Here is a 26,175-nt window from a genome sequence, read left to right as displayed (position 1 = left end):
TGCGGTATTTACTTCTCCAGCTTTTCTCAGCATTGCCGCAGGCCACTGCTGTGGTTTCGAGCTGTGAAAGCAATGCGTAGTGCTTGGCTTCCCAGCGGACTTGAAGTCAGTGCGTGCTTTCCTGCAGAATGGGTCATTGTAAAACTATCTGGTGAATATTGGTAAAGTCATACAGTTCTTCACAGGGCTTCTAGGGAGGCGGGGAAAAGGTGCTTTGTATCTTGCGTACTTTTAAGTGCTGTGTAAATGACTCTGGCAGTAAAGCAAGCAACTGCGCAGGAATCTTGCTTTGCTTTGCTCTGACTAGCAGCGTGCTGGATACTGGGCATGTGTTTGTGTGAGGCTGCCACCACGGTGAGCTCTCAGAGGTAGCTCTTGGTTTAGGACAACCATGAGATGATTTCACGCTGCTTTTCTTTGCTTCCACTAGGTTGTCGTTTTTCTCTCTGGTGGTGGTCAGATTTGCTGATGGTTCATATTTTAGCTGGGAAAAATGCCCCTTGTTGGGATTCTGGTATGTCTGTATACAATCAAAAATGTTGAGTGGGCTGGGAATAGCTTCCAGCAAAGTTGTATCAGTTTCTTGGAGCTCTTTTGTTCAGTAGAAATTCCTTTCTTTTCTCTCCCCCTTCCCACCCCCCTGACAGCCCACCTCTTTTTTACAAGGACATGCTGAGGTATAATTCACAATCGTGTGACTGAAGTGAAATATGCACAGCTGCAAGTGCATTTTTAAATGATACTTCATTGTTAAAGCATCTCTCTGAACAGGTTTGCAGTTCCAGTAGCCAAGTGATCAGAATGCGGTAACAAAGAGGATTTTGTTGAAAACACTTGACTTTGATTTTTATCAAGCTCTGAGAATGTTTTGACCACTCACTACTTTTGTGTGCAGATAGGAAGTATCTGGAGCAGGGTAGATCCACGGTGGGGAAATACTTTAGCTGTGTCCCTGAGAAAAGGGTACATAGTTGAGTTTTCCTTTGCTCTCCCTGCATTGTATTGCAGAAATCATATGACAGCTGGAGTACAATAAAGGACACATTAGACAAAAGTTTTATTGATGTTTGAAATATCAGGAATATCCAGTCTTGCATGCTGCAGCTCTCCTCTACCTTCCCACTGAATGGAGAAATATTGCAACTCTCTTTCCTCTTTGGATCCATCAGACTTGATGCTTTTGTGATTTCTTGCTTTTCATGGTGCGTAACAAACCCCAGCAACTGGAAGCTGCAGGCATACCGTATTCTGTCGCAGTCACTATGGCCCAGGGCTGCCAGGGTTTAGTATGGGGCTGACTGAATCACAGCCATACCAAGAGCCAAAGTCTGTTTATAGGTAAGCTGAAACAGATTTATTGACATTCAGGACATCACATTGTACCAGTTTAAAGGCAGAATTTGGTGTGGCTTAGTGTGAACAACTATCTAATCTCTGGAAATTCAACCGTTCATTTTGTCTCCCACAGTTGCTGTCTCTTGAACAGTGAATTCAGGCTCCTTCTCCAGCTTTTGTTTCTCTGTTTTCTGTCCTCTGCCAGCAGACTGCTGCTGCTCCTGCTGACAGTCTCCTGGGCTACCTTGGTTCCAAAATTATCACCAGATTTTCCAAGCTATTGCATGAATAATTTTGGACTTTTCTCCTGTGAGTGAATTCACACTCTCCACCAGCCCTCAAAGAGGACCTGCTCTGAGTAGAAGCTAATCTGTGTTTGAGATGGTACATCTGCAAACAGAGGACCCTGCTGAGTATCAGTCACGGGGGGCCATCTGTCTCTGCAGTGTTCTTGCTGATTCTGTCTGTGAAAACAGAGAAATGAGTTAGTAATTTGTAATTATATGAACATTTATGTGTGGTCAGAATTCTCATATATGTAACACACGAAAATCTCTTAGTGAGCATGCACTCTCCTTGGCTCCAGCGTTTCCCTTCAACCAGTTTCAAGGTGCTTGCTGTGAGCTGACCTTTGCTTCACAGTGGTGGAAATGAAGACTCAAAATAAACACCTGGGAAGTGGTAGCAAATCTACGCTGGCTCGCTGGAGAGCTCGGGCTCACCGGGATTGTGGGAGCCCCAAAAATGCTTTTCTTGTTCTCACTGTCTGTAGGGAAATACGATTTCTTCAGAGATGTGGGTTTGACTGCCTCGGTGCTGACTATCATGCCAAACCGTGGCCTGGGAGACTTCTTGCAAATTGCATGCAAAATCTTAAAATGGGAGGCATTATTCTACTACTTGTAAGATGTGAGAAGGTAGGGATGGCCCCTTTCATCACGGCTTCAGTGCAAGTACCCAGGCTCCAAAGGAAAATAGCACGAGGGATGGTGGATTTGTATTGTCCTGTAACAGATGGGCACAGAGAAGTGGGTTTAATGTTTTACAGGTACCCCAACAGAGAATTTCTTGCATCATCCTTTTAAATCTCAGCTCAATCTGCCAGATGTGGAACATTTAACAGCTTTAGAAAATGTGGTTTTTAGTAGATCATTTGCCTGTTGGTGTATTTGAGGCTATTGGTGAAAAATCTCAGCAGTCAGAAACATATAATGTACATAAATACATTTCATGTATGACTAGCCATAGGCCCGATGTAAAGTTTGATGTGCTTGGTATTGGCCGTAGTCATGTGGTGAAAATCAGAGTTTGAATGTGGTCCTCTGAGTGAGGGCATAAAATTAAGGATGCATCCCATCCTGATGGTTGAAAAAATGTTGTGGTACTTGTCCCTGTCTCATCCCCACTGATGATCCTCAACTGTTTCTGTGACAGAAATGCCCTTTGACAGCCTGAGTACGTGCACCTGCCTTCAGGATGCTCTTTGCCTCATCCATACACAATAGCACTGACCACAAAATGATGCTGATACCTATTCCTTGCTCTTAGCATCACTGTCATGTTAGTGCTAGCTGATTGCATCAGGCAAACGTATTAGAAGAGAACATTTTGAGGGAGCTGAGACTGGTCTGGCTGTAGAGTTTGGTCTCCATGAGTGATCTCACAGTGTGGTCCTGTTCACAAATGGAGTAACTCTATCTTAATGCTGGATAGGCTCCTCGGTAATCTCCCCCAGCAGCGAACCTTAACATCCTGCTGGGGAAGAGCTGCCTCGCATCCAGCCTCCGCTTGTTCATGCCTCATTTACCTCCGTCTGCTTATTCTGTAGAGTGTCTACGGTTTATCTTGATAAATCTGGGTTTAGTGGGAACTTGTAGGCATGACGAAAGGTTGTGGGGACTGAATGGGTTATGATTATTATAAATCACTTACTATTTTATTGCTTATATTAAGCATTAAAAATCTTACAGGGGTCTGGAACAAGTTCTGAGCAGTGAAGACCAGCATCTCAGAGCACCTTGTGTCTATCACAGCTTACTGTTTTGCTTGTTTACACAGGTCACTCTTACATTTTAGTAAATATTCTTGATAAATTGAACTAACAAGTTCAGGCATTTGGTTTGCTTTGCTGCTCCCTTATTGCTTTCAGGAATGAAATATCACCAGCAATGATGCTGAAGAAATGTAATATCTAAATAATATTGAATCTCTGCTTGCCAGCTCAACTTCCAACAGCTGCTGAAGAGGTTTAGAATATTAAGCAAATGCAAATGTTTCTCCAGAGCAAATCCCTGCATTCTGCCTGCTGCTGCAAGCGTTTGGCACTGATGGTTCTTCTGAACTCCTTTAGTAAAAATTGTGGTTCCTTTTTTCCCTGATAAACTTAAAGGTGATGTAAGCTTTTAGGAAAGAGGGTGAGCAAAGTCTGAGTTGCCAGGTTTTCTCCCTTTTCCATGAGAAATGCAGTGAAATCTCAATCACGAGGGTTTTTTACAGAAAAGAAAACAAATAGAAAACCTTGTGGTGAGTTATTTCCAAACAAGTGCTTTCTTTTTCAGTAGCGGCTCTTTAAAATAGAGCATACAGAGTATATTTAGATGTGAAGAGAAGGGAGAAGGGGGTGCGGGAGACATTTTTAAAGTGTTGTTGAGAGACATTTTGAGATCACCTGGAGACTGGGAGTTTCCCTAAAGGAAGCTGCTGTCATTGAGAGGGGATCAGAAGTGCTCTGAAAACTTGAGCTATTTGCAACCCCACTGCGGGGTCTGGAAATGCATCTCCTCCTGGCCGTCCTCCAGGCCGTAAGGACAGCCTGGTGACGTGGGTTCCTTCCCGTTCAGCTATCTCCTCAGAGTGGGGGGAAGATGTTTGATGCAGTCTTTGTCAATGCAAAATCTGCTGCTGCTGCACTGTAAAGTAACTTCCACGGGTCAGCTTTAAAGACTACAAGAGATCCTAGTTTCTGTTCATTAGTGCACTTTTGGTGGGTTCTGTAGTTTTCAAGGCCTTTGGTGGCGAGCTTGTGTTGTGCTTGACAGCAGGCAAGGCACTGCATTCTCTGTAAGCCTTTTCAGTCCAGTTTGGCTGGTTTTGGAAGTTAAAATATCACTTCTGGTTACTGCTGAAGTTCCTTCCCTGGCAGTACTGGTGGTAGTTTCACTTTAGCCATCTTGTTCTTCCATCAACCTAGGTAATGTGGCTAATTATTTGGCTTTTAAAGTCTCACCAGATCCCTTATTCCTATTCTTTGGTGATTTCCTTCCCAGCTTATCTGTGCTCTTCTGAACACTCCAGCAGGCAGTGTGCAAATGACCAGGCGCTGCCCAGAATATTTGATGGAAGAAAAGCAGGGGATAGGTGCCGGAGTACAATGCAGCTTCAACCAAAGGCATAAGGAGGTGTTTCTTTCCTAGCAAGGAGTGCTGAACACTTTTGCATTTTCAGACTTTTATGGCAAAGCTCCTCTCAGTTTGCCCCTTCCTTTCTGGGGAGATATATCTGCAAGGGATAGTACATTTCAGCTGCTTTGCCCTCAATGTTTTGTTCCAGTTTGAGGGATGTTAACCAGTGTTTCCAATGTGTTTAATGCTGAATAGAGTTCCCCAGCTTTAGTGGCAGGATCCAGAGTTCTTTGTGAATTATATTTAGCGCTTATGGAGGCTGCTTTGTCAGCTGTATGTTGTTGCCTTGTAAAAACTGGCACCATTCAGATCTAAATAAATGCTTCTGGGAAAGAAGAACCTTCCTTTTATAATTATTTTACTGTGTTTGATTTGGAAACATCCTTTGAGCTGTGGCCAGAGAGCAAATCAGTTGTCAGCGTTGCAGCCCCCTGTTCGAAGCACCTGTGCACAGATGAGCTGGTGCTTGTGTGCCACAGTGCTGTCAGAGCAAACAGCTGACATGCTGCGAGCGTTATGCAGGGTGTTTGGAACGGCTGTAGAAATTGCTCTTCGTGGAGCTGGTGGTTCTCCTAACCTTCCTTCCGACCTGCTGTTGAATACATTGGGGTTTGGAGTTGCAACTTTCCCTTTGTTGCTCCTTCCCCATAGTTCAGGTTGCGAGTGCTGTATTTTGGAACATCTGCATGCTGGAAAGAAATCATACTTTGGGGTGCTGTATAGTCCTCCTGTGTTTGGGGCATGGTGAGAATTGTGCAAAAAGCTATGTTTCTAACTTAGGTAACAAATTCTGATATCTCTTTGACCGTCATCCTATTCATCTTCGGAGAGGAGGGAGCTGGCATTAAACATGGGGCAAGTAAAGGAACAGCGTAGACCATTGGCTCTGCAAGGTATTGGAGTGGCTGGCTGCACATGCTGATCTGGAAGAAGGCCAGAATGGCAGGCTTTGACAACCTTGCTGCAATGAGAAAAGTATTGGGATCTGTGAAGTGTTCTTCTAGTCTGAAAGCAAGCCTGCCAGCGGGATGCTTTGCATATTTGATTGCTGTGCTGGCTGATACCAAACGTACCATCAAAGTTCACAAATGTTTTTCACTGCTGCTGGCTGCTCTGCCTTTGCCCTTACAGGACGTTTTGAGTTCTCAGTAAAAAAGCAAACAGCTATTTGGGGTCTAAATTATGCCTGTGTGGTTCTCCTGTTTTTTTTATTTCAGGCCATATTGCAAACTTCACAAACAAAACCCTGTTCATCTGTCACTCGTGCAACTGGTTTAAATCAAGGTTAAAGAATGATGGTCTGTTAGGAATGGGCCACCTGCCCTGGCTTTGCTGTCTTGGGTCCAGATGGGTCAGCAAGGGAAAAGCAAGCTTAAAAACAAACAGAAAAACTAACCCCCAAAACTCCTTAAAAAAACTCCTACAACAGTTTTCAGAAAGTCTGTTCATTCAGGGTGGTGTAAGGTGGTTGTCTTTCAGAGAAGCACTGAGTCTTAAGAATTACATGCCATCAGGATCTTGACTTTGACTGGGAGGGCCACATGTCTGACTGTGGCTCGTGAACGGGGCAGCATTTGGGGATGGCTGAGTGAGAAGTAATTTGATGCAACCCATGGTATAAGCCTGTCTGGTCTCTGGAGTGACAGGCTGTTCAGCTCGCCTCTGCATCAGAGGGTGTCATGGAAGCTATTCGAAGTGGAGAGAAATAAGGCAGAGAGATGGCAAACTGTTCATGCCTGAGAGCAAGCTCTGATTTGGGGACAGCGAGAAGCCATCTGTTTTTCCTTGCCTGCTTTCTTAGCTGGAGGCTTCCTAGTCCTGATTTCTCATGATGAAGAGATCACAGTGACGGGTAACCCGAGCAGAACTGAGCTCTTCGTTACAAACTCTTCTGACATGGGCCCGAAGTCAAGGCTTCTGTTGGTGTAGTTTTTTCCTCTTGATGGGGGCCTTTGATGGCTGATTTACAAAGAGGAAGATCAGGATATTTCAGGCTGAGTCCTGGCTTCTGATGATTTGCAGGCCTTAGGGACAGTATGTGCTGTGGCTGGGATTGCGGTGTCTCCCCGGGGTACCAAGCGGCTAACAGGAGTGCGCAGAGAGCACAGCACCAGGTGGCACGGCAGCAAGCTGTCGCTGTCGGCCGTTCAGCAGTGGGAATGAAAAGCAGAATAGCACCTAGCATTTTGAAAGTAGTTGAGTGCAGGAGTGCTTGGAGTCCTGTGCTTCCTACTATCAAAAAGAAAACACTAAATACTAAAACAGCCTTGGCTGGTGCAGGACCTCCCTCTGAATCTGCCTACGCTCAGATGCAAGCCAGCTCCTCGCTGCTGAGTGCATACAGGCTTGAGACAGGGCAGGGGAGCTGCTGGGGAAGTGGCTGTTTGGAGAACAGGGTTCTTGACACAGTAGTGAGGAGGATTTGCCATCAGACTACTCTGGAGGGGAGTGAGGAGGAACAAGCAGGCTGTCGGAGGAGCTGGTCTCATTTGTTGCATGGTTGCGGGTAGCTGGTCACGTGCGGGCTATGACATCCCTAGTTGCTGTGGAGACATTGCAGTTCCCAACCTGATGCTGCTGCCGCTGCGTTTGGGGATGCTGTGCTCAGGGTTGAGGCATGGATGTGGTAGAGTAGAAGATAGGGGAGAGAGTGAGGGTTATCATCCAGGCAAGGCACATGCTGGAGAAAACATGTGCCTTGAGGCATTTTCTTTAACCCTTTCATCTCACTGACTGGAGCCTGTAACAGAACTAGCTACCACTGCGAAGATTTCCTCTGGTGTGTGCTGGAAGGCTGGGTGCTGTCTTTGTTCTTGCAGCCGGCTGCAGCACTGTCAGCTTGGGAGGGGGATGCTAGTACAAATGAAGGCAGAGAGGTGCTGCTCCGTGCTTTGCAGCAAACTGTGGACAGATCAGGAAGCTTTTAGCTGTGATGGTCCTTCTCATCTGCTGGCTACTTTGTGCAGCTCCCGCAAGTCCCAGAGGGTTCAGGGGCAGATGGGAACCGCTCCTGGCAGGCAGGGAGAACGTTCCCATAGCATGCCTGGAATAGCTGGTCCCTGCGATCAGCCTGCTGTGTGACAAGCACTGCTGTCTGGGGCAGGGGGCCAGCGAGGAGAAAGCAGGTTGCATAAGGAAGGCATGCAAGAAGCCAGGGAGTGGAGGGCTGCTGGGTTTGTTCCAGCTGTGAAAGTCTCTCCTCTTCACCCCCTATCCTCTGATTTGTTGTTGCATTCCTCCTCCCAGAGTCTCCTTTTGGTTCGGGGCGTGATTCGTTTGCTCATTTGTATATACGCTTTTACGCCAATCTGTAAGGCATGTGGTGGGAGCTGCCCTCCACCCTGGCTGGCTCACATAAGCTTAGTGGGTTGCGCCTTTGTTTTGTTGCTGGCTAGCTGAGAAATGAAGCCCTAGCTTCAGAAATGGCTTGACCAGCCCACATCCTAAAGGCTCCCCCTCCCTGACATGTGCTACTTTAACTGCTCTCATTAGGTGCTCAAATGGGAGACTGTCATTTCAGTGCTGCGAGGCTTTCTGGGTGAGAGGCTGTACTGCAGTGCATGGGTATCTCGTGCAAGCTTGTTAGACCCACAGCTACCACTGGCCTGTGGTCGGATGGATGTGGCTATGCCTGGTCTGTCTCCATCTTGCTGCTCATTCCTTGGTGGTGGTGCCTCTAGTTACTACTAAATTAATACAACAAATATCAAATGTGTTTGTGTCATCTGTAAATTAGAAAATGTAATCCTGATGGTGTGGCAAAGGAGCCTTAAACTATGAATCAGCTTTTCATTGTTTGCTGATTTTAGTCTTTAAAGCTAATAAAACACTTTCCTATTGCCTCAGAACTTGATCAAACCTAATCCACCAGTACCATAGGCTCTTTCATTGATGCTTCCTTTGGTGTCAGGATGCCGTGCAGTCCTGGTGTTCTGGATGCTGGGTTTGAAAGAGGCAAGCCAGGAGAGGTGTATTTAACTAGTCTTCTGCCTGTGCTTGGCTTTGCAGGCAGCATGGTGTGAAAACATGGGTGAGTTTGTTGAACTCCTTTGCACTCCATTGCCTGTCTGAGAAACAGACCTAATTCCTGCTTCGTGTCTTGGTTTTTTTTCCACCCCCTCCTCTAAGTCACCCTGTAAAGGGATTTGAAACCATCAAAATGAAGAGTGAGAAGCCAAATGTATAGCAGTGTGTGCAGGAACTGAGATCCTGACTGAGGTCAACAGATGTGTGAAGAGAGCTGCTTCAGCTCTCGCTGAAACTACTTCTTAAAGGGAGGGAAAGCTGCTGTTTCTCGGTAGCACAGTTCAGAGCACGTACCCGGAGGTGAGCAGTTGGTGACTGACAGGCTGATTTCCTGCTGGTGTGAATACATCAGGTCTCGACCAGGTAGTCAGAACATGGTGTGACACAACTGCCAGCTTGCACAAGAAGTTTTGCTTGGCTACCTGAAAAGTATGTGGAGCTGTGGAGATTTAGCTTGTGGGTTTCACCAGCATCACTGCACCTCAGTAGTGCCCTTTCCTTTTCAGACTACGGAAGCACTAAGAAATGAGAAGTGCCAATGGAATATGTAAACTCTGTGTTTTGTGAGCCAGTGTTATTTGGCTTGCAGGGATCCTGATTCCTTTCTGCCTTGGGTGAATCCCCTAGAGCCAGCCAGCAATGTCTTGTCCCACTGAAGGAAGACATCTCTCAGCATTTTCCAACTGATATGTTGGATTGGAGTATCTAAACTCGGATGTGCTTTCATCGTTGGTCATATTAACTGCATGCTGCTCCTCAAATAGCAAATATGCCCATACAGAATTCGAGGATCTCTTAAAAATTATGCAGGTCTGCAAAATTTTTATACCCCCACCCCTTTTGCATGCTCGGTTTGGAGCCGGTATGTTTGTAATATATTTGAAGTGAGCAGGACGGTATTTCAGCTGTAAAAGGATAGTGTCTGGCTGTGTATGTGTGTCCTTGTGAGGTCCTGGGTAGAGCCTGTTGTGTAAAATAAGCTGCCATCCTCTTACCTGTCTGAACAAGACCTGCTTGCTACAGCATTTCTGTGGATCTTAGTCTCTAGAATCTTAAGAGCTTAATTCTCTGTATTAATGCTGGGAAGAGGATTTCAAGATCCTTGAGAACAAGAACAATGAAAATACTTGCTCTGCAATTGTTTTCTGGCTTCTTAAAGCTTACGTGAATGGATCTGTAGCCAGAACAGCTGGCTGAAGGTTGCCGTTTAGCTTGGTGGTAAGTGTGAATGAAGGAGAAGTAAGCAGAGACCAATACAGGACTATGATGTTTCTTTGCAACTTACTCAGTTTATGTTTCTGGCATGACAGAAATTGGGATGCTTGACCTCTTTCTCCCCATTTAATTTGTTCCTGCTTTGGAGCTTACCTGAGAATGGGACTGAGATTAGATAATTTTGAGAGAATTAGCTCATAAGCTCTGGAAAGTGAAGAAGCATTCTTCCTGTGGCTTCTACCATTGATACCCTTGCCCAGAGGTCCCGCTCTGATCCTTCAGTGACATTAGAGGACAGCTCAGCTGTCCCCTCAAGCAGGGGACAGCTCCCCTGCTTTCTCCTTGAGCTAACTCTCCTAGGCCAGTACAGAGCTCTGCCTTTAGCATGTAAATGCAGCAACGAGTACATCCATGTGGTATTCGTTTCTTCCTGGGCATGGGCGAAGCAGGCGTAAGAAACTGGAAACTGCTTGTGCAGTTGGTTGTTCGTGCGCTGCAAGCGTTCATACCTTGCTTAAGCAGCTGTCTCGGAAAAATGCTGCGTAGGGCTTCTCACTCTGGCCTCTCCTGCACAGATGCCCCTGTAGCTATGTGCAGAATGACTCTGTCTGGGCAAGCGTGTGTGTAGGCGGGTGTCTCCCTCCACTTCTCCTTCAAGTGGCTCACGATTTATTTTGGGACTGACTTGGGTGTAAAGTGTCAGCTCAGAGCAAAACACTCAAAAGTTAAGGTTGAAAGCATCGGGATAGGAGGCTGCTTGCTGTCCTGAAATGCTGAAATAACTTGGGTGAGGTGAAACTGTCCAGTGACCAAACAGAGACCAATTCCTTCCTTACAGCTATCGGCTGATTGAGGTTTACAGACCTCGGAGGAGAGTGCTCCTGGCATGAAATATTTTCTCTAGGATCGATGTCTTCACAGCTTTTAACCTGGACAAAGGGTATCCATGTAGTGAGCTAGAGTCTTCCTGCCCCAGCTCCCATCTTGCACTTGGAGTCCCCTATAGCTATGGATGCATCTGTTGTTATTCTCGACTTGTATGGGGCTTAATTAAAATACAAGTCTTTAATTTTTAATTTTTCCTTCCTGTTGATTTGACTGTCTCTGCGTGAGCGAGGTCTCGGTGCAATTACTGTGCTCCCTGTGGAGACACAGACATTTAATTCAGTGAGGCAGACTCTTTCTTGGAAGGGGTTTATTTTCCTGATCTTTCTACTCAGAGGGATGCAAAAGCAAAACATCCAATCAGTAAAGAATGCGACACTTTATTTGGTTGTTCTGGGCATGTTTGCTGGATCTCCGTTACCAAAATGTTATGTTCTTTGCATATAACTGCCTCCCTGAGCAAAGAGCTCATCATGAAGCTATTCGGCACAACTTGCATTAGCAGGGCGAGTCGAAACTGTTGGGTCAGGTCCAGGTTTCCTCTTTAAAACTGCGTTCTAGCAGCAGTGATGTAAAAAGATGAAGAGTTTTATTCTCGTGGAACGCATTAAGCTGGCTCGTGATTTGTTAACCTGAGAATGGGGTCAGGCAAGTACCTCGTGCCTCCTCGCCCTGGGGGGGACATTTGTGACCAGAGGGGACGCAAGCTCCTCAGCAGGCACTGCCTGCTGCTGCGTGGGACCCAGCTGTGCTCCTAGCAGGAAGATCTACTATGAACCTTCAAAAAAGGGTGGAAATCTTGGCTCTCAGATTTCCATTGCCCTTATTTAACACTGCTTCGGCTAACTTGGTGCTTTTGCTAGCTTAACTCCCCACGTGCAACCATAGGTCAATGCTGAAACAAACGTGCAAAGAAAGCATTTGCCTGCATCTCCTGTACTGCAGTCCCAGGCTTTTTATAGACTGCTCAATATACTTCAGATTCTTTCAGCTCCAGACTTGAGGCTTCCTCGGTTCCCCTCGTGTGTCTGCGCTCTAGGTTATTTTCCCTGTGTTCGCGGAGATCAAATATGTCTGTACGTGAAACTTCCAAATTAACAGGCTCATTGATAGAAATGTTTTGTGAGACCGGTCCCCTTCCTGATCCCTGAGATTTAGCAGAAGTACAGGAAAATCTAGGCAAAAGATAAGAGTATGGAAGGAGGTGCTGCCATTATCAGAGGCAGTTACAGGCAGACAAATCCTTGCCATACCTGTGGGTGTGAGCGGTTCAGAATCCCTGTGCTGGTGGCGGGCGTACCTTGCTGGCTCTGGATGCAGTGACATCCTGGAATATGCTTTTTCATGATTATTTGAGTAAGGTATGGCCCCTTTCTGCCATGTATTCTGAAGGTTGCTTTGATTTGTAAGCTGCAAACTTAGACAGAAGACCCAGAACAGTAAGCATGTTGAGGGTAAGAGTGATTTGGTGGGATTTAAACTCTGATATTATTTCCCCCGCCCCGATGGAGAATATAAACATTTCATTGATGTTTGTGTGAAGTGCCTTTTAGAGCCAGCAGCCCAGCAGTGGGGGATAAAGAAAGCAGATGCGTCCCATGTCTTTTTTAACTGCTTTTGTTTTTCTGATCGCTGTAAAGGCAGCTTTTTAATTTTTTTAAAACTTTTTTTTCCAAGCAGCAAGTGCTCCACAGGGCTTGATCAAAGCTCATAAATGATGAATTGAAGGAATGCCCGGCGGAGAACAGAACGCCCTCCTTGTGCTCTGCTGTGTGTGCTGAGAACACCATTGTTTCTTCCTGTACCTTTTTCATCCTCAAGCTCGGAGCCGAAGAGAAAAGGCCTTTGTTCCTTGCCTGTCAGCCGAGACAATGCCAGTGTGTTGTCCTCTGCTCTCAGCACCTGACCGGCCTGAGCTCTGTGGGTTTTGGCAAGCCGAGCGCGATTGTCCTCCAGCTACAGCATTACAAAGAAAACAAATGGCATCACAGCCTTCTTTCTGCAGATCCTGGCCCGGCTGCTTCACAGCAGCGGCCGCGTGTGTCTGTGCCTGCCGTTTTGTTCGGGGCGTGGAGGGAAAGCTGGCGGCATCTCCTGTGCTCCGGGTTGAGGGATGCAGCTTCACCTGACTTCCAGTGCACAGGGACACTTACGTTTGCAGTTGAACGCGCTGGTCTGTGCTGTCCTGCTTCCGCAGGTGCCTGCTTCGCTCAGGGGGAGGCTTTCCCCGTGGGTGAAAGCACACTTGGTTTCCCCTCCGCCAGCCCAGCAGCAGCTGCGGCTGTCCTGCACGCTTCTGCCGTCCCTCCTCCGGCTCCCAGCGCCTCCAGGCTCGCACTCTCTAGCACGTTTGTCTCGATGGCACTGCGCACAGCTGCTGGTGGTGTGACAGAAGGGAACGGAAGCCCAGTCAGATCCAGTTCTTCCATCTTCCTTGTAATTTCTGTAGCATCTCTGGCTGTGCTGTCTTCCGGTGCAAAGCTCTGCAAAGGAGAGAGCTTTTAGTTCTCTCTTTCTCTTGGTTTTTGGGGGGCTGATAGCAGGAACAGTGCTTTGCAAATGAGCAGGGAGAGCAGATAGCATGGGCTGAGGTGGAGAAGAGGCTGGCAAGGGCAGGTTTGAAGAGGTGCTTGAGTGAAGACCGTAAGAGCTAAGACCTGTTCTTCCCTGTTCCTAGTCCCATGCGAGAGGGCAGAGTTCAGGCAGAGCCACAGATGTTTCTGGATGAGGCAGGCAGCAGTTGCTTCAACATCTGCCACTGCTCCTGTCGAGAAGAGCCTTTAGCTGCATCTCTCCTGCAGTTTTGTATGCAGGCTGATCGTGTCTACCTTCAGGCGTTGCAGCAAAGCGATGTTTCAGCTTCCTACCGTGGTGGAGAAGAAGGTGGTGGAGGTGCAAGTCACCCTTGCAGTGGTGACTTGTCAGGTTCCTGGCACCAGTGTGGAGTTGTGTAGTTCAAGTGCAGGCTTCAGTCAATGGCACTTGTGCTACTGCTGCCTGGGCATGCACCAAAATCCAGCGTCAGCTCCTCTTCCCTTCCCATCTACTGCTGGACTTGGCCCCTTCATGAACAGCCCTGATGTAACACTTTATCTGGGAGAAAGAGCTCTGCAGTGGGTTTCAGAGGAGCCATGCTGAGGCTTACTAACATACCATGGCAGAGGCCAAAGATGCCCATGCCATGGGGTAGGGACCTGACACAAAGGCAGTGCCAGCTCCTGGCCAGCATGATGGATGGATCTAGTCTCGTCACTAGAGCCCACCCGGCAGCTTTCCCTGGCCTCTGCTTTCCTCAAGCTGAGCTGTCTTTGCTTCAGGTTTAGCTTTCTCTGAAGTTTGTTTCTAGGCATGCCTTCTTAATTACACCAGCTGGTGGTAACTTATGTGAAATTGTGACAGTGCCAATACCATGGTCCATTACCTCAGAGCCTTAACTCGGCTGCACCTAGTCCAAACTTTATCCCCTCACAAGCTCCCTGTGCTGGAAGGCAGAAGTGCAAACAGCTTTAACCAGAACAATGTAGCATTGCCTGGGTAAAGAATGTGATTTACTTGCATATGTGTGGCATGTGAATACCAGGGCCAGAGGGCACTGCTTGAGTCCTCTTTCTTTTTTTTTTTTTCCTTTCCCATTAGAGATGCCTGAGCCACTTGCTAGCACTTTTGTTTGGGGGTGAGGAGGAGAATGCGTGGGTTGACAAGAGGAGGTGGGAGTCTCAAACTGAAAAAGCCAACAATCTAGGAAAGCTCTGTAGACGAGTTTAAAATTAGCCTGACCCAGTGCTTTTATATTGCTGGAATTTAATTCCTCTGACCCTAAAGTTTTGGTCTGACTCAGAGCAAGAGTTCCCAGGCTGTGGTCAGTGGAAGTGCTGTGAGGTGCTCTCATGTGGCCATGGGTCTGTATCAAACAGTGAGACGTACCTGCTCTCTACCTTCTTCTATTTGTGAAAGGTTGAAGAAATTCAGTCTGAAAAGCCAGGGAAGCCTCACATATTTCTGCTATCTTTATGTCTTTATCAGTGTGTGGCTTGTGTTTGGAGCCTGTTCTCCCTCAAACTGGGATACTGCTGTGTGTAAAAGCTATTCAGAGCTTTTCCTTTTTCAGGCATGATTGTAACTGTTTCTCTTCTGTTCCTGTTTGCAGGTTGTGCAGCTTGACATTAAAGAAACTGGTAGTCTTAAAGGAATTGGATAAGGAGCTTATTTCTGGGGTCATTGCTGTCAAAATGCAGGTAATTGCTGCTCAGTTCTAAGAATTAAATGTATTGCTTGGGTGAAAATACTGGCAGATGCCTAAACTGAGCTTCACCTCCACGTGAGGGTCCATTGCAGTCACAGGCTTCTTCTCAAGTACATCAGGGCATTCTGGATGTGTGGAGAGTCTCTTGTGATCCTTCTCCCATGTTCCTACTGAATTTCCCTGTTGTAAGTGAAGAATATTGTTTGCTGAGGGCTCAGCATGAGCTTATCTGCATGTAAAAATGCTCTTTACAGATCATATGCTGTCACCTCTTCTTCCTGAGCTGTCACTAAATCCAAGCCTGGTTCTTTATTTAACATGCTTCAGCTCACTTCAGTGCTTAACATCTTGGTAACTTGGTCCTGGTTGGGGGATCTGGAGACTGGGCCTTCCTCTGCTGATGGGCAGCTCTGCTATCAGGAGTCCAACTCACTTCGTAGCCAGATGCTTGTCAGTGGATTTGTAGGGTGCCTGTACATTTTAATTTGTTTCCATAAAATACAGCTGTCATCCTAGGTAAATAACTCACTTTACAGCATACATTTGTGCCATTTAATTAGGTGCCTACATGTAGGTCACATTGCCTGGAGGCAGGCTAGGCAGGAAGCGGACTCAGTTCCACAGTGCGTCACAGCATCAGTTCGGCTCACGTGCTCCCACCACTGCAAATGCTGAAGTACTTAATGAGTAAAAGCCTAGCAGACCTGTAACTAGAAAAATATCATTAACTATGCTGAAAAGCAGCTGCTTTTCAAATAAAGAGCCAGGCAAACCACTGCACAGAGCTGGTTGTGTCAAAACACACAAAATCTAGCTTGGAAGCTAGAAAACATGAAGGCTCTATGGTGCAAGAACATGCAGCTGAGGATTTAAGCGCCATCTCTTATCTCCATGAGCAGTCCAGTTGGGGTAAAAATGTGTCCCTCTATGTTGGAGGGGGTTCACACACCCACAGCAAGGAGCAGAAACGCAGGGAATGGTTTCACAAACCTGGATTCATGGGAACCTCGGAAGAAACACGGCTGTGGGTTCCCAGGTTGTCAGATATTGCTTATCGGGGCTGAAAGCTTTCCATATGTTTGTAGTCTTCAATGGTGGATGCATCACTGTAAGGGCCTGAGACTTGTCAGTGAATGATCTCTGAGTAAAGCATGTCAGACTTGGGTTGGAGAATTCAGTAGCTTTTACTAGTCTTTTCCTGTCCAGGTTACTGCTGGCTGCTTACACTTTTTAGGGGTGAAAAGGTTGGAAATACTGCCCCAGACCTGCAAGTCTAGAGGGAGTTTTAACATATGGGACTTTCTTGTCTATTTTGGGTACATGTTGTGATCTGCCTTGCTACAGTAAGTCAGACACTGGACCTGAGCGCTACTGTGGTCCTTTCTACAGCAGGGCAGATCCCTGAAGAACTGGAAGACAGAAGCCCTGCCCTATTTGGGGTGCTCATCTGCCAAGTCCCAGGGTGCAGCTCACATCCCCAGGCCATCCTTCTTTTGCCTTTGATCTGTCCTTCCAGTTGACCTAGAGGTGACAGTGGCTGGAATGACTGCTGTCCTAACGGGTGCCTCACCTTGGGTGTCCCTTGTGCTGGATCAGCACCCGTATTTCTTTGTGATGTGCTATTTAACGGTGGGTCAGTAGCACTGCAGCTGTCTCAGACACAGGCAGATTTGAAGCCCTGTTGTTAAAAGTCCCTTTATAGCTTGCAGGTTATGATGATGATGCTAACAAGCTCTTTCAGGGACACTTAATTTGCCAGCACTCAGGTTTCTGACATGGCCATTGTTTGAGGCTGGTGATACTGGATCATCAAATATATTATCTCTGTCAAATGACTCACTGCCTTTGTATGGGGAATTGCAAGAGAGAGGTGTCAGGCACTGGAGTCCTTCCAGAGGGGATGACTGAATTCAGACCTAATGAGAGCATCTTACCTGCATTTCCCATGTCTCCTTGCAGCCTCCTGAGCAGTGATGTTCAAAGAGTTGTCAACTGTATTTCCCGAGCCATTGCTCTATTTATCTGCTGCGGTCTTTTAAAAGCAGCTATATTTGGTCTTTCATTAGATTTCGAGTTGCATAACAAGTAAAGCAAGATTGCTGCTATTAGGAGCTTTGCACCAACGGAACAGATGCCGCTGTTGCCAGCAGCGGGGCTAGCTGTGCTTTACTTGCATGCGTGCTGCTTTTCCTGGGGGAGCCCTTCGGTTTCTCACCCTGCTCTGCTGTCTTCTGATCTGCTGGAGCTTAGGCACCTCGGCTTTTCCACAGAGGAGCCTGCGCTGTGTGTGCAGGAGCTGAGGCACCGCTGCAAATCACAGCATTCACTCTTGCTGCGGAGCGATGCGTTTGGGGAGGAAGGAATGTAAATGAGTCTCTGCTTCTGTCTCATCTCGGGATGCTATTTGAGGCTGATACGGGCAGACCAGATTTTCCTTTGGATGTAGCGGGGAGGAGTTTACCCCACCCAGTCTGTCTCTGATTTTCCAGATGCTGCTTTTTTGAGAGCTACAGTTCTGTGCTTCTGGGAGATCAGCCCGTCTGGACAAAGCCAGATCTGCAGCCTCAGCAGAACATTGAGCCAGGGACCTCTGAAACTTGCCACTGTGTTTGAACAGTGCAGAAGGATTTGCTAGGCAGCAGTCTGTCACACTTTCCTGCTAGTTTTCCCTGAAACATTCCCTGAAATGAAGTGCTCACACAGTAAATAGCCCAGCAACTCGGTTAGCATATAGCAACCCAAACACAGCGTTGATTTGGAGTTGCCCTGTAATACTATCAGGTCTCCAGACTCCACTGTGATGCTTAGTGGATTTTTTCTTTTATAGTCGCAACTACTCGCAGTTGTTTAAACAGGTTAAAACATCCACTTTCCCCAGGGAGGGGCGTGTGCACAAAAAGAAAAGACCAGTCTGTCATGCCTAACGCTGGAGATTTAAGCATGACACTGCAGCTTCCGAACCCAGGAGATGATGAGCCTTGTACCTATTGGCTGAAGTAAAATATGAGACTTGAACTTGAGGGGTGGGGGTTGACTCATAGCTTTTGAATGCTGGGGCTTGGCAGAACAAAAGCTGCTTTGTTGCAGTTAGGGAAAGTAAATATGCCCAAATCTTTATTAGTCAAATATCTCCCTTCCATCTCATTAATATTTCACAGAAATGCAAGGTCAGACCCATCCGTTCACTTTCTCTGTGGTAGTCCCTGACAATGTTTCCTGGTTTTCAGTAAATAGGATTGGGGTGGGATGTAAGGGCTGGCTTCTGGGGAATTCACCCGATGGACTTTGTTTCTGTTCAGGGCTCCAAGCGCATCCTGCGGTCTCACGAGATTGTATTGCCCCCGAGTGGACATGTGGAAACAGAGCTTGCGCTGACCTTCTCGCTGCAGGTAAGGTGGGATGTGGCCTTGGGGCATTTGTGCTTGCTGGACTTGCTGCTTTGCAGTGAGCAGAGGTACATTGTGGGTCTGAAGTGAAGATTCTTCTAGTGCTGCCAGGGATCTTGTTCTTAAGGCAGTCCCAGCCGTTTCTGAAGAGCTCTCTGAGCTCTTTTGGCTTGTCTTTGGGCAGTCACCTGTGGGGAATTTGAGCAAAAGTGGCCCAGATGCTTCCAGGATCTGGGGAAGGGGAAGCCCACTGGGAAAGCTGCCATATAGACCCTTAGAATTGTTCTTGGGGCCAACCCTGCATCATGGAAGGCAGATCTCTAATCCTGACTTGTCTGGGGGGAACAGGCAAGTTAGACACTACCTCCTGAGCAGGGAAAAAAGGTAAATAGAGGCTGAATTGCTGCAAGCAGGAGGGAGGATCCTGCATGCATAGAGCAGAACCAGACAGACACGCAGAAGCATTCACATCTGGATTATCTGTGTTTTGGGACTATTGGTTAGATCTTGAAGTCAAAAGTCTGATCTGGTAAGGAGAAAGGCTCAAGTGATAATGTGAGACAGACTGGTTGTTACGCAGTCTTGTGCACACTTGAAGCAGATAAGATTTCATTGCAGACGGATGATAATCCTGCGACTGCCCAGGCAGATACACAGATGGCTGATGCTTCTGGTTCTGTCCTGATGCAGCTCACAGACTGGGTTAACTGCAGCATTGCATCCCCTCCTTTGTGAACAGGAATAACAGCGCCACGTGCCAGGAATTCATGGGTCCTGGGGCTGCAGCTTTCCCATGGTGGGGAGCAGAGCTGGAAGATGAGCCAGGTCTCCCTTTGCCAGTCCTGTGTCAGCAAGGAGCAAGTGCTTCTGCAGATCTTTTTGGAATTAACTGGGAATATGGTTTTTTCCTGGACTCAGAGCAATGCTGCAGCAGGACACAGAGCATTGCCTTTAACTCGATTTCCCTTGAAGGGGCTGGGAATTGAGCCAAAATAGGGGAGAGCGATGTCCATGACATTGAGCCTTCAGAAGAGGTGAGCAAGCTTAATGCAGAGATGTGCTGCTGGTCTCTGACTGCAGGAAGGATTGGTGGTCTTGGGTGCAGTAAGGCCTGGGAAGCCTTCCTGAAATGGCACAGCAGGATTTTTAGGACAGCTTTTATTGTTTCTTAATTGGACAATGGCTGGAAGCTAACAACTGCAGCTTAAGCCAGATACAGTCTGAATTTAGTGCCTAGGATATATTTGAAAGTGGTGACGGGCCACAAAGTAAAAGCATGTGGATGTCACAGCATAAGAAGGTCTCAGTGTTGTGCAGCAGCCAGTATCTCCATATCGCACTGTCATCTCTTCAAACTGTATGCCTTGCTTTGTGCTAGCTGTCTGGATTTGCAGCGCTTCGTATCTTCACAGTCACCGCCTTCCCAGCTGCTTCTCCTGGGTGAAATTCTTGTCCTTTGCACAGAGCGTTTCCTTGTCAGAGCTAAGCTAGAAAGGTGATGGTGCAGGCTGGTGTAATAGCGAGCAGCCCATTGTGTCTGGCAGTCCTCTGCTCAAACAGAAGGGAGGAGTTTCCTGTTGCTCTGTTACACAGCTGGGGTAAGACAGGAGTTATTGGTGTGTCTATCCTGTTCCGCCTCGCTAGCCAGGGCTAGACCAGCGGTAGCCTTTCTGGTGGGTGAGTTACCATCACCCTTACTGCTGGAATGGCTGCTTCTCCTGACCCTCCGTGGGTTTCACAGGATCAAGTGAAATTCCCCAGATATTCCAAGCACAACATCGCAGCTCTCTGGAGCACTTAATTCCTGTGTTTAATCTAATAAACCTTTCCAGATGGAAGGAATTACATCACTGGGGCTTCAGAAAGAATGTCTTGCCCTGACTCTTGCTGTTGTGGTGTGTGTGATTGCCCCCTCTTCTCACCCCTCAGAGAGGTGCCTTGGAGTGCTTGGTGCTTCCTCTAAAAGTCTTGCTTTAAAATGTTTTGAGCCAAACCATTTTCCTCCCCAATCTCTGTCATGGACTGACAATTACTGAAAAGTTTTGGTTGAAACAGTTCTGTAGAGTTGATAAGCCATGGCTGGTGTTAAAAATAGCTTGTCTGTGCTATGAAAATGGCTCGGATTTTCTTCTAGAGGTCTTTGCTTTTAGCTGAGGAACTGAGTGGCCTGAGTCTCTCTGTACCTTTCTTTTATCATCTCTGTGAATGCTCATCAGAGGTGGCCAGGCAGCACACCTTTGAAAAACAGAAACTTGCACGTGTATGGACTGGAGCTGTCCAGTTTAATCCCTGAAAACTTGTACACATTGAAATCAAGCTGGCCTGGGGCCGAGCGTGACTTTGGACTTCAGTTGCAGGCTCATACTTAAGCAGCCTTGGTGTGGCCCAAGTGCCTTGAGCTGAGAGCAAGGAGTCCCTCTCCGCTCTGCCCTTCCAACACGTGGAAGGGCCCCAGAGGCAGGGAGGTGGTAGGTTTGAATGCAAAAGGTGCCTCTGGCTTTTTGAGCCCCTCTTGCCCCTTACCCCCAATAACTTTCTTCCATCCTTGTTTGGGGACGTTGCATGTCTGTAAAGTCACAGGCTCCGTTTGTGTCTGGATGCAGGTGTGTTTTGAGGTTGTCTTTTAATTACGTGGACTGCTGTTCCTCTCTTCTGCAGGGCTGCTTCCTTGTGCAACGCTCAGTAGATCTCGCCCTTGCAGAGCAATCAGTTAATTAGTATTCTGCTTGTTTGTGTGGCCACTGCTCCCAGCTCTCTGTGTAGCAGTCAGGCTTGCTCTGGACTGCAAATTAATATCTCAGGGCTTCTGGTGGCATTCAGCATTTGTATTTATCAAGCATTTTGATAGGCAGGAAGTTATCTTCATAGTGTCCCAAGGAAAAAAAAAACAAAGATGTAGGTCTTGCCTGTGAGAGAATTATCCTTCACTTGGGAATGTCCTGTTTGAGATCCCTGCAATTAGGTTCTCCTGTCTGCAGGTTACTTAGTGCTATGTATTTTGTATATTTGGAGCGTGTGTCCCATTCACCTCTCTTCTCAAGATGAGGCTCAGCTACCTGGTCAGGTGGCTGCTGTATCTTTTCTTGAAGATTGCTTTTCCATTGCATGGCTTCTTTCTCCCAGAGCCGGTGAGCTGGGCCCTGGGGACCGTCAGCGCTCTGGCGGGCATCCTGGCAGAAAGCAGGGCCTGGCTGCACTAATACTCTGTGCAGATGAGCAGGCCGAGCTGAGATAGCATGGTTAGCCCTGCTCTTTCCCAATAGTCTCTGCTTGACTTCAGAGCCTCTCTGTTCTTGGGGAGTTTTTTGGGTGATATATAAACAAATGTATTTTCTTGTATGCAACATGTCTTGGAAGGATTTATGTCTTTGCAACATAGCCTGGCAGTAGGACAGAGTTTTTCTTGACTTAGCTACATAAAATACAACCACTTTGGGCTATAGAAGTTTGAGTGTGTTAATGCTGGAAAACATTGACCGTTGCAAGAGCTGCGTGCCTGAAGGAGACAGCATCATCCTGGAGAGAATCACTGTGTGACCGTGTAGGGCTCTGTGCTTTAGCAAAATAGGCATCAGCAAATCCTTGGCCTTTTCATAGCTGGGCCTCTCTTTCCTTGCCATTCAGAGCACAACAGGCTCTTGAACATGTGCAGTAGAGGGTCAAACACTGAGAAGTGTTCGTGTGTTGGAGGGACGGCAGTGTCCTGCCAAGAGTGCAGGGGTCCGCAGCTGTCCCCGCCACTGTGTGCTGCCCGCTGTTTGCCCAGGGGCAGCCTGTGCCCCAGGCAGCACCTCTGGGGCTCCGGGTCTGGGCAGCCTCCGTTTAGCTGTTAGGGGAAGCGTCTCCTGGAGGCTGCTCATCTCTCTGGAACCGGGCTTGGGCTCAGCCCTTCCCAAACTGAACAGCTTCTCTGCACCCCCAGATTGTTTTCAGTGTGCTTGATTGGGGAAACGAGAGCCCAGAGCTGAGCTGTTTGGTCAGAGATGAAGGCTTCCTTGGGATAATGAAGGATTGTCCACTGAGTGCAAGTTAGCTGTAGACACTTCTAAAAGCCCTGGGTTAATTCTTAGGAGTGGAGTTTACTCGTGAAGCTGGCAGCTTGGGAGATAACGTCGAGAGACATAAGAAACTTTTCCATTGTGTTTCCGACCACAGTACCCTCACTTCTTGAAGAGAGAAGGCAACAAGCTTCAGATCATGCTGCAGCGGCGGAAGCGGTACAAGAACCGAACCATTTTAGGCTACAAGACTCTGGCTGTGGGGTCTATCAACATGGCTGAGGTGAGCAGCATTTGACATGATCTCTGTTTACAAAGGTGGACATTTTCCCTTCTCAACCCAGTGTTGTCACTTTCCTCATTGAGAAGTACCTGGCAGGATTTCATATAGCTGTCTTAATAACTGTAATCATTATTCCAGGGCAATATTTTAAACAGATTTTACTACTGAGTAATAATATTGGACATTTTCTGGATAGCGTCTTGAGAGCTAAAGCTTTCACGAGGCTAGCTTATTACCTTGTAAGGGTTTTGTTGGTGTGTGTTTGGTTTTTTTCTCAGAATTAGAAGGTCCAGATCATTTCACCCAAATATAGTGCTGTCCCCTTTGCATTCAGGACACTTCAGCATAAGTTTAAAACTAGTAAATATATTCTTTTGTATCATGTTTCCTGAAACGAACAGCAGAAGTTGCAGTGTATTTGGTTCAGTTGAACTTATGCGTGCATTTGTCTCAGGTTGGTCATAAATGTAAAATGTTTTGTTGTTTCGTAAGTGCAGAACAAGACAGATAGGGTCACTCAGGCAAGCCTTCCAACCCTAAGAAATGTTAAAGTTAAAGCAAGGTTTGCTGTGCTTCTCTGTGCCACTGTCTGAGAGTTCAGGATCAAGCAGTTTCTCTCATTTTGCTTGAAACACCCTTTGCAATTCTTACTTCATGGCTGTTGGTAATTCAGGTGGAGTTCTATTCATGAGAGGTAAATGATAAAATTTTCAGATTTACATCTGAAAATTAACGCTGGAATCAAGTATGGATAAATTATTTACTAAGGCTTTCTGAATGGCTTAGCTCCATGCTTCATTATTTCACGCCCTGTTTAATCTCTGCTGTTTCTGTTTCTGAGTATTTAGAGATGGGCTTAGCAGTAGCAAGTTCAGCTTAACACAATATTTTTCGTCAGACTGCTTTCTGTCAACAAATCATTTCCATCCAAAATAAGCTGGTGTTATGCTGTGGTGAGTTATTACTATATTAAATAATTCATTATAAACACCACTCCTTGTGTGTGAGTTCAGCTTCCCTTAGACTTGCAGTAAATGGTGAACTCCCCATTTGAATTGGCCAAATTCTGATTTGTGGTGTTGTAGCTAACATTTTCCCTGTACTGTATTTGATTTGTTTAAGAACTAGAAATTAAATACTGCTGTAAGGCAGAAAACATGTGGGCCCATTAATTAGACCCATCAGTGAACTTCTAAGTGTTGGGCATTTGCTGCTGCTGCGTGTGGTTTTTCTTATGTCTCTTGTAATGTCAGCTGACTGAGGTTAGAAGGTCAAAAATTTTCAAAGGCTCACTGTGTTAGGAAATAGTTGCCTTCCAGCTCATCTGGAGTGTTTCTGAAATTGAAGACTTCAGGAAAACAAATTTTACAAGTGGCCTCCCCGCCTCCCCTTTGCAGTTTGTAGTATAATGACCCCTAAACAGCACTGACACATTTCTAAATTTTTTTTTAAAAAAAAAGTTCTCTTAGCTGTTGGAAAAAAAGCAATGAATTGGAGTTGTGAGTCGAGCAGAGTTTAAGAGCAGGGGGCATATGTTCCTCATCAGCTCAGGTCTTTTTAAAGCCACATGAGGAGCTGACAAGGCAGCCTGACGTGTGTTAGAAAGCTGAGGTGCAGGGATGGGGAAGCGCCTTCTGACTCTGGTGGGGCAAGAGAAGAATGTCTTAGGTTCTGGGGAGAGCCCTGTGAGCTGTGAGTGGCAAAGGAAGGAGAAACCCACATCGAGATGTTCCTCTGCCTCCACCATTGTCTTGTTTTTCGTGACCCACTGCTTCATTATCCTGGGGTGGCCAGCTCCTCTGAGATTCAGGTGCCAGCTCTCTGGAGCAGGGATTTTTGCTTTAGGAAGCACTTTGCATCTGTATCTCACCAAGAATTTTTGCCTTTACTGGCTCTTCTGCTGGGCTTTAACACAAAATTAAGTTCCTTAATTACGTGTTCAGAAGGTTGGTAACTTGATAATTCAAATCAGTACTGTGCCATGGAAGCAAATACATAGTAATGAGGTAGTCAAGTATTGTGCTTCAAGGATGAGCTAATCAGCTGTCAAGCTCAGAAGGCTTTTTCTTTCCTTCCATCACTTCCATTAGTAGTCAAATAAAATCTCAACTAGCACTGTGTATTGCCTGCAGGTGGCTCCTGCGGTTGCAGGGTGTTGGCTTGCTTCTGTACTTGGAAATGTGGAGTAACTCTATTAACATAAATAACTCTTGTAGTATGCAAATGATGCAAGTTTAAATACATTTAATATGCAGATTTGTACTGCTTGATTTCTGTCCCAGGTCATGCAGCACCCAACAGAAGGTGGCCAGGTTCTGAGCCTTTTCAGCAACATCAAAGAGGCTGCAGTGAAGGTAGCAGAAATCTGGATCTTCTCCTTGTCAAGTCAGCCAATTGACCATGAAGACAGCACTATGCAGGCCAGCCAGAAAATCAAGTCTACAGGTAAGAGCACAATCACATGCTCTGAGGACCAGTGTCTTCCTGAACTAGCAGGAGTTAAACCCCACCTGGGCTTAGGTGCTTCCTGGGACAAACGAGGACTGGTTTGCACAAGTTGCTGTGTCTATAACTGATTAATGCAAAGAAAACCCACTTTGCAAACCTGTTGCTGAGTAAGCAGGGAGTGTGACAGGAGTGGGGGATTGAGTTGTCAAAGCTTCTCCTGCATATCACACCAGGCCTGAGCTATCCAGCAAGGGTTAGCTGTGTTCTCGCCAATGCTCTTCCAACATTACTGGTGGGTGTGTCGAGAACCTGTAGCTTCTCACCTGGCTAACAGTGTTGTATTCAGGAGATTCACATTGAAGCTATTCTTCCAACTTCTTTTTCCTTTGAGTATTCTACAATAAATCTCATTAACTTAGATGAGACCTGCGAACCTGCAACATGATTTGCTGTGGACTATGGCTTGATTTAATGAGTGTAAATCCATGGTGTTGTGCACCGTATAGGGAAGTCATTGGGTTTCTACTCATGACAATCTTTTTATTTGGTACTAGCCTTCTGCTCACTGCTAGAAGAGTGACCTGTTGAAGGTAGCACACGCAGGTGCTTGTGTGTTGCTGCCTCAGGCCAGGCAGCTCACCTGAAGTGTCATTTCGATAAAGGATTTAGACTCTCCTGGCATGTCTTACTTGCTCCTTTAAGCCAGTTAACACCCACGTTAGGGGGAAAAGTAATTTCCCTTGTGGAGAAATCTCTTTACTTGCTGCTGTCTACCAGGTGGTTCTTTCCAGGGTAAAAAGGGGTGGTGTTTCAAGGAACCTTATCTGTGTGCTGGTCCTTCCTTCCTATTACATGTGTTTCTCCTTGTTCCTTACCTCCGGGCGGTTCCCATCTCACTGGTTCTAGCACAGATAGAAGATAAACTAGCAGGCATCTCCTTGTGTGCCTCCTTTCT

The 26,175-nt window shown here is 46.7% G+C and overlaps 1 protein-coding gene across 19 annotated transcripts in view; it reads left to right on the top strand.

The window, feature by feature from the left end:
- PACS2 (phosphofurin acidic cluster sorting protein 2) overlaps nt 1-26,175 on the top strand; it is an 83,330-nt gene that overhangs the window by 13,926 nt on the left and 43,229 nt on the right. For 11 of the 19 annotated variants that reach the window (XM_075156631.1, XM_075156642.1, XM_075156629.1 and 8 more), the window contains exons 2-5: nt 15,010-15,097; nt 18,405-18,494; nt 22,647-22,772; nt 25,055-25,217. In XM_075156631.1, the coding sequence (XP_075012732.1) occupies nt 15,010-15,097; nt 18,405-18,494; nt 22,647-22,772; nt 25,055-25,217 (467 nt within the window). Of the gene's footprint in view, nt 1-15,009; nt 15,098-15,626; nt 15,812-18,404; nt 18,495-22,646; nt 22,773-25,054; nt 25,218-26,175 lie in introns of those variants that run through there. The other 8 variants (XM_075156641.1, XM_075156633.1, XM_075156632.1 and 5 more) reach the window with 5 other exon arrangements.

Source organism: Calonectris borealis, chromosome 8, assembly GCF_964195595.1.
Source record: "Calonectris borealis chromosome 8, bCalBor7.hap1.2, whole genome shotgun sequence".
NCBI classification, from domain to species: domain Eukaryota; kingdom Metazoa; phylum Chordata; class Aves; order Procellariiformes; family Procellariidae; genus Calonectris; species Calonectris borealis.
This window is presented reverse-complemented; position numbering and strand designations above follow the sequence as displayed.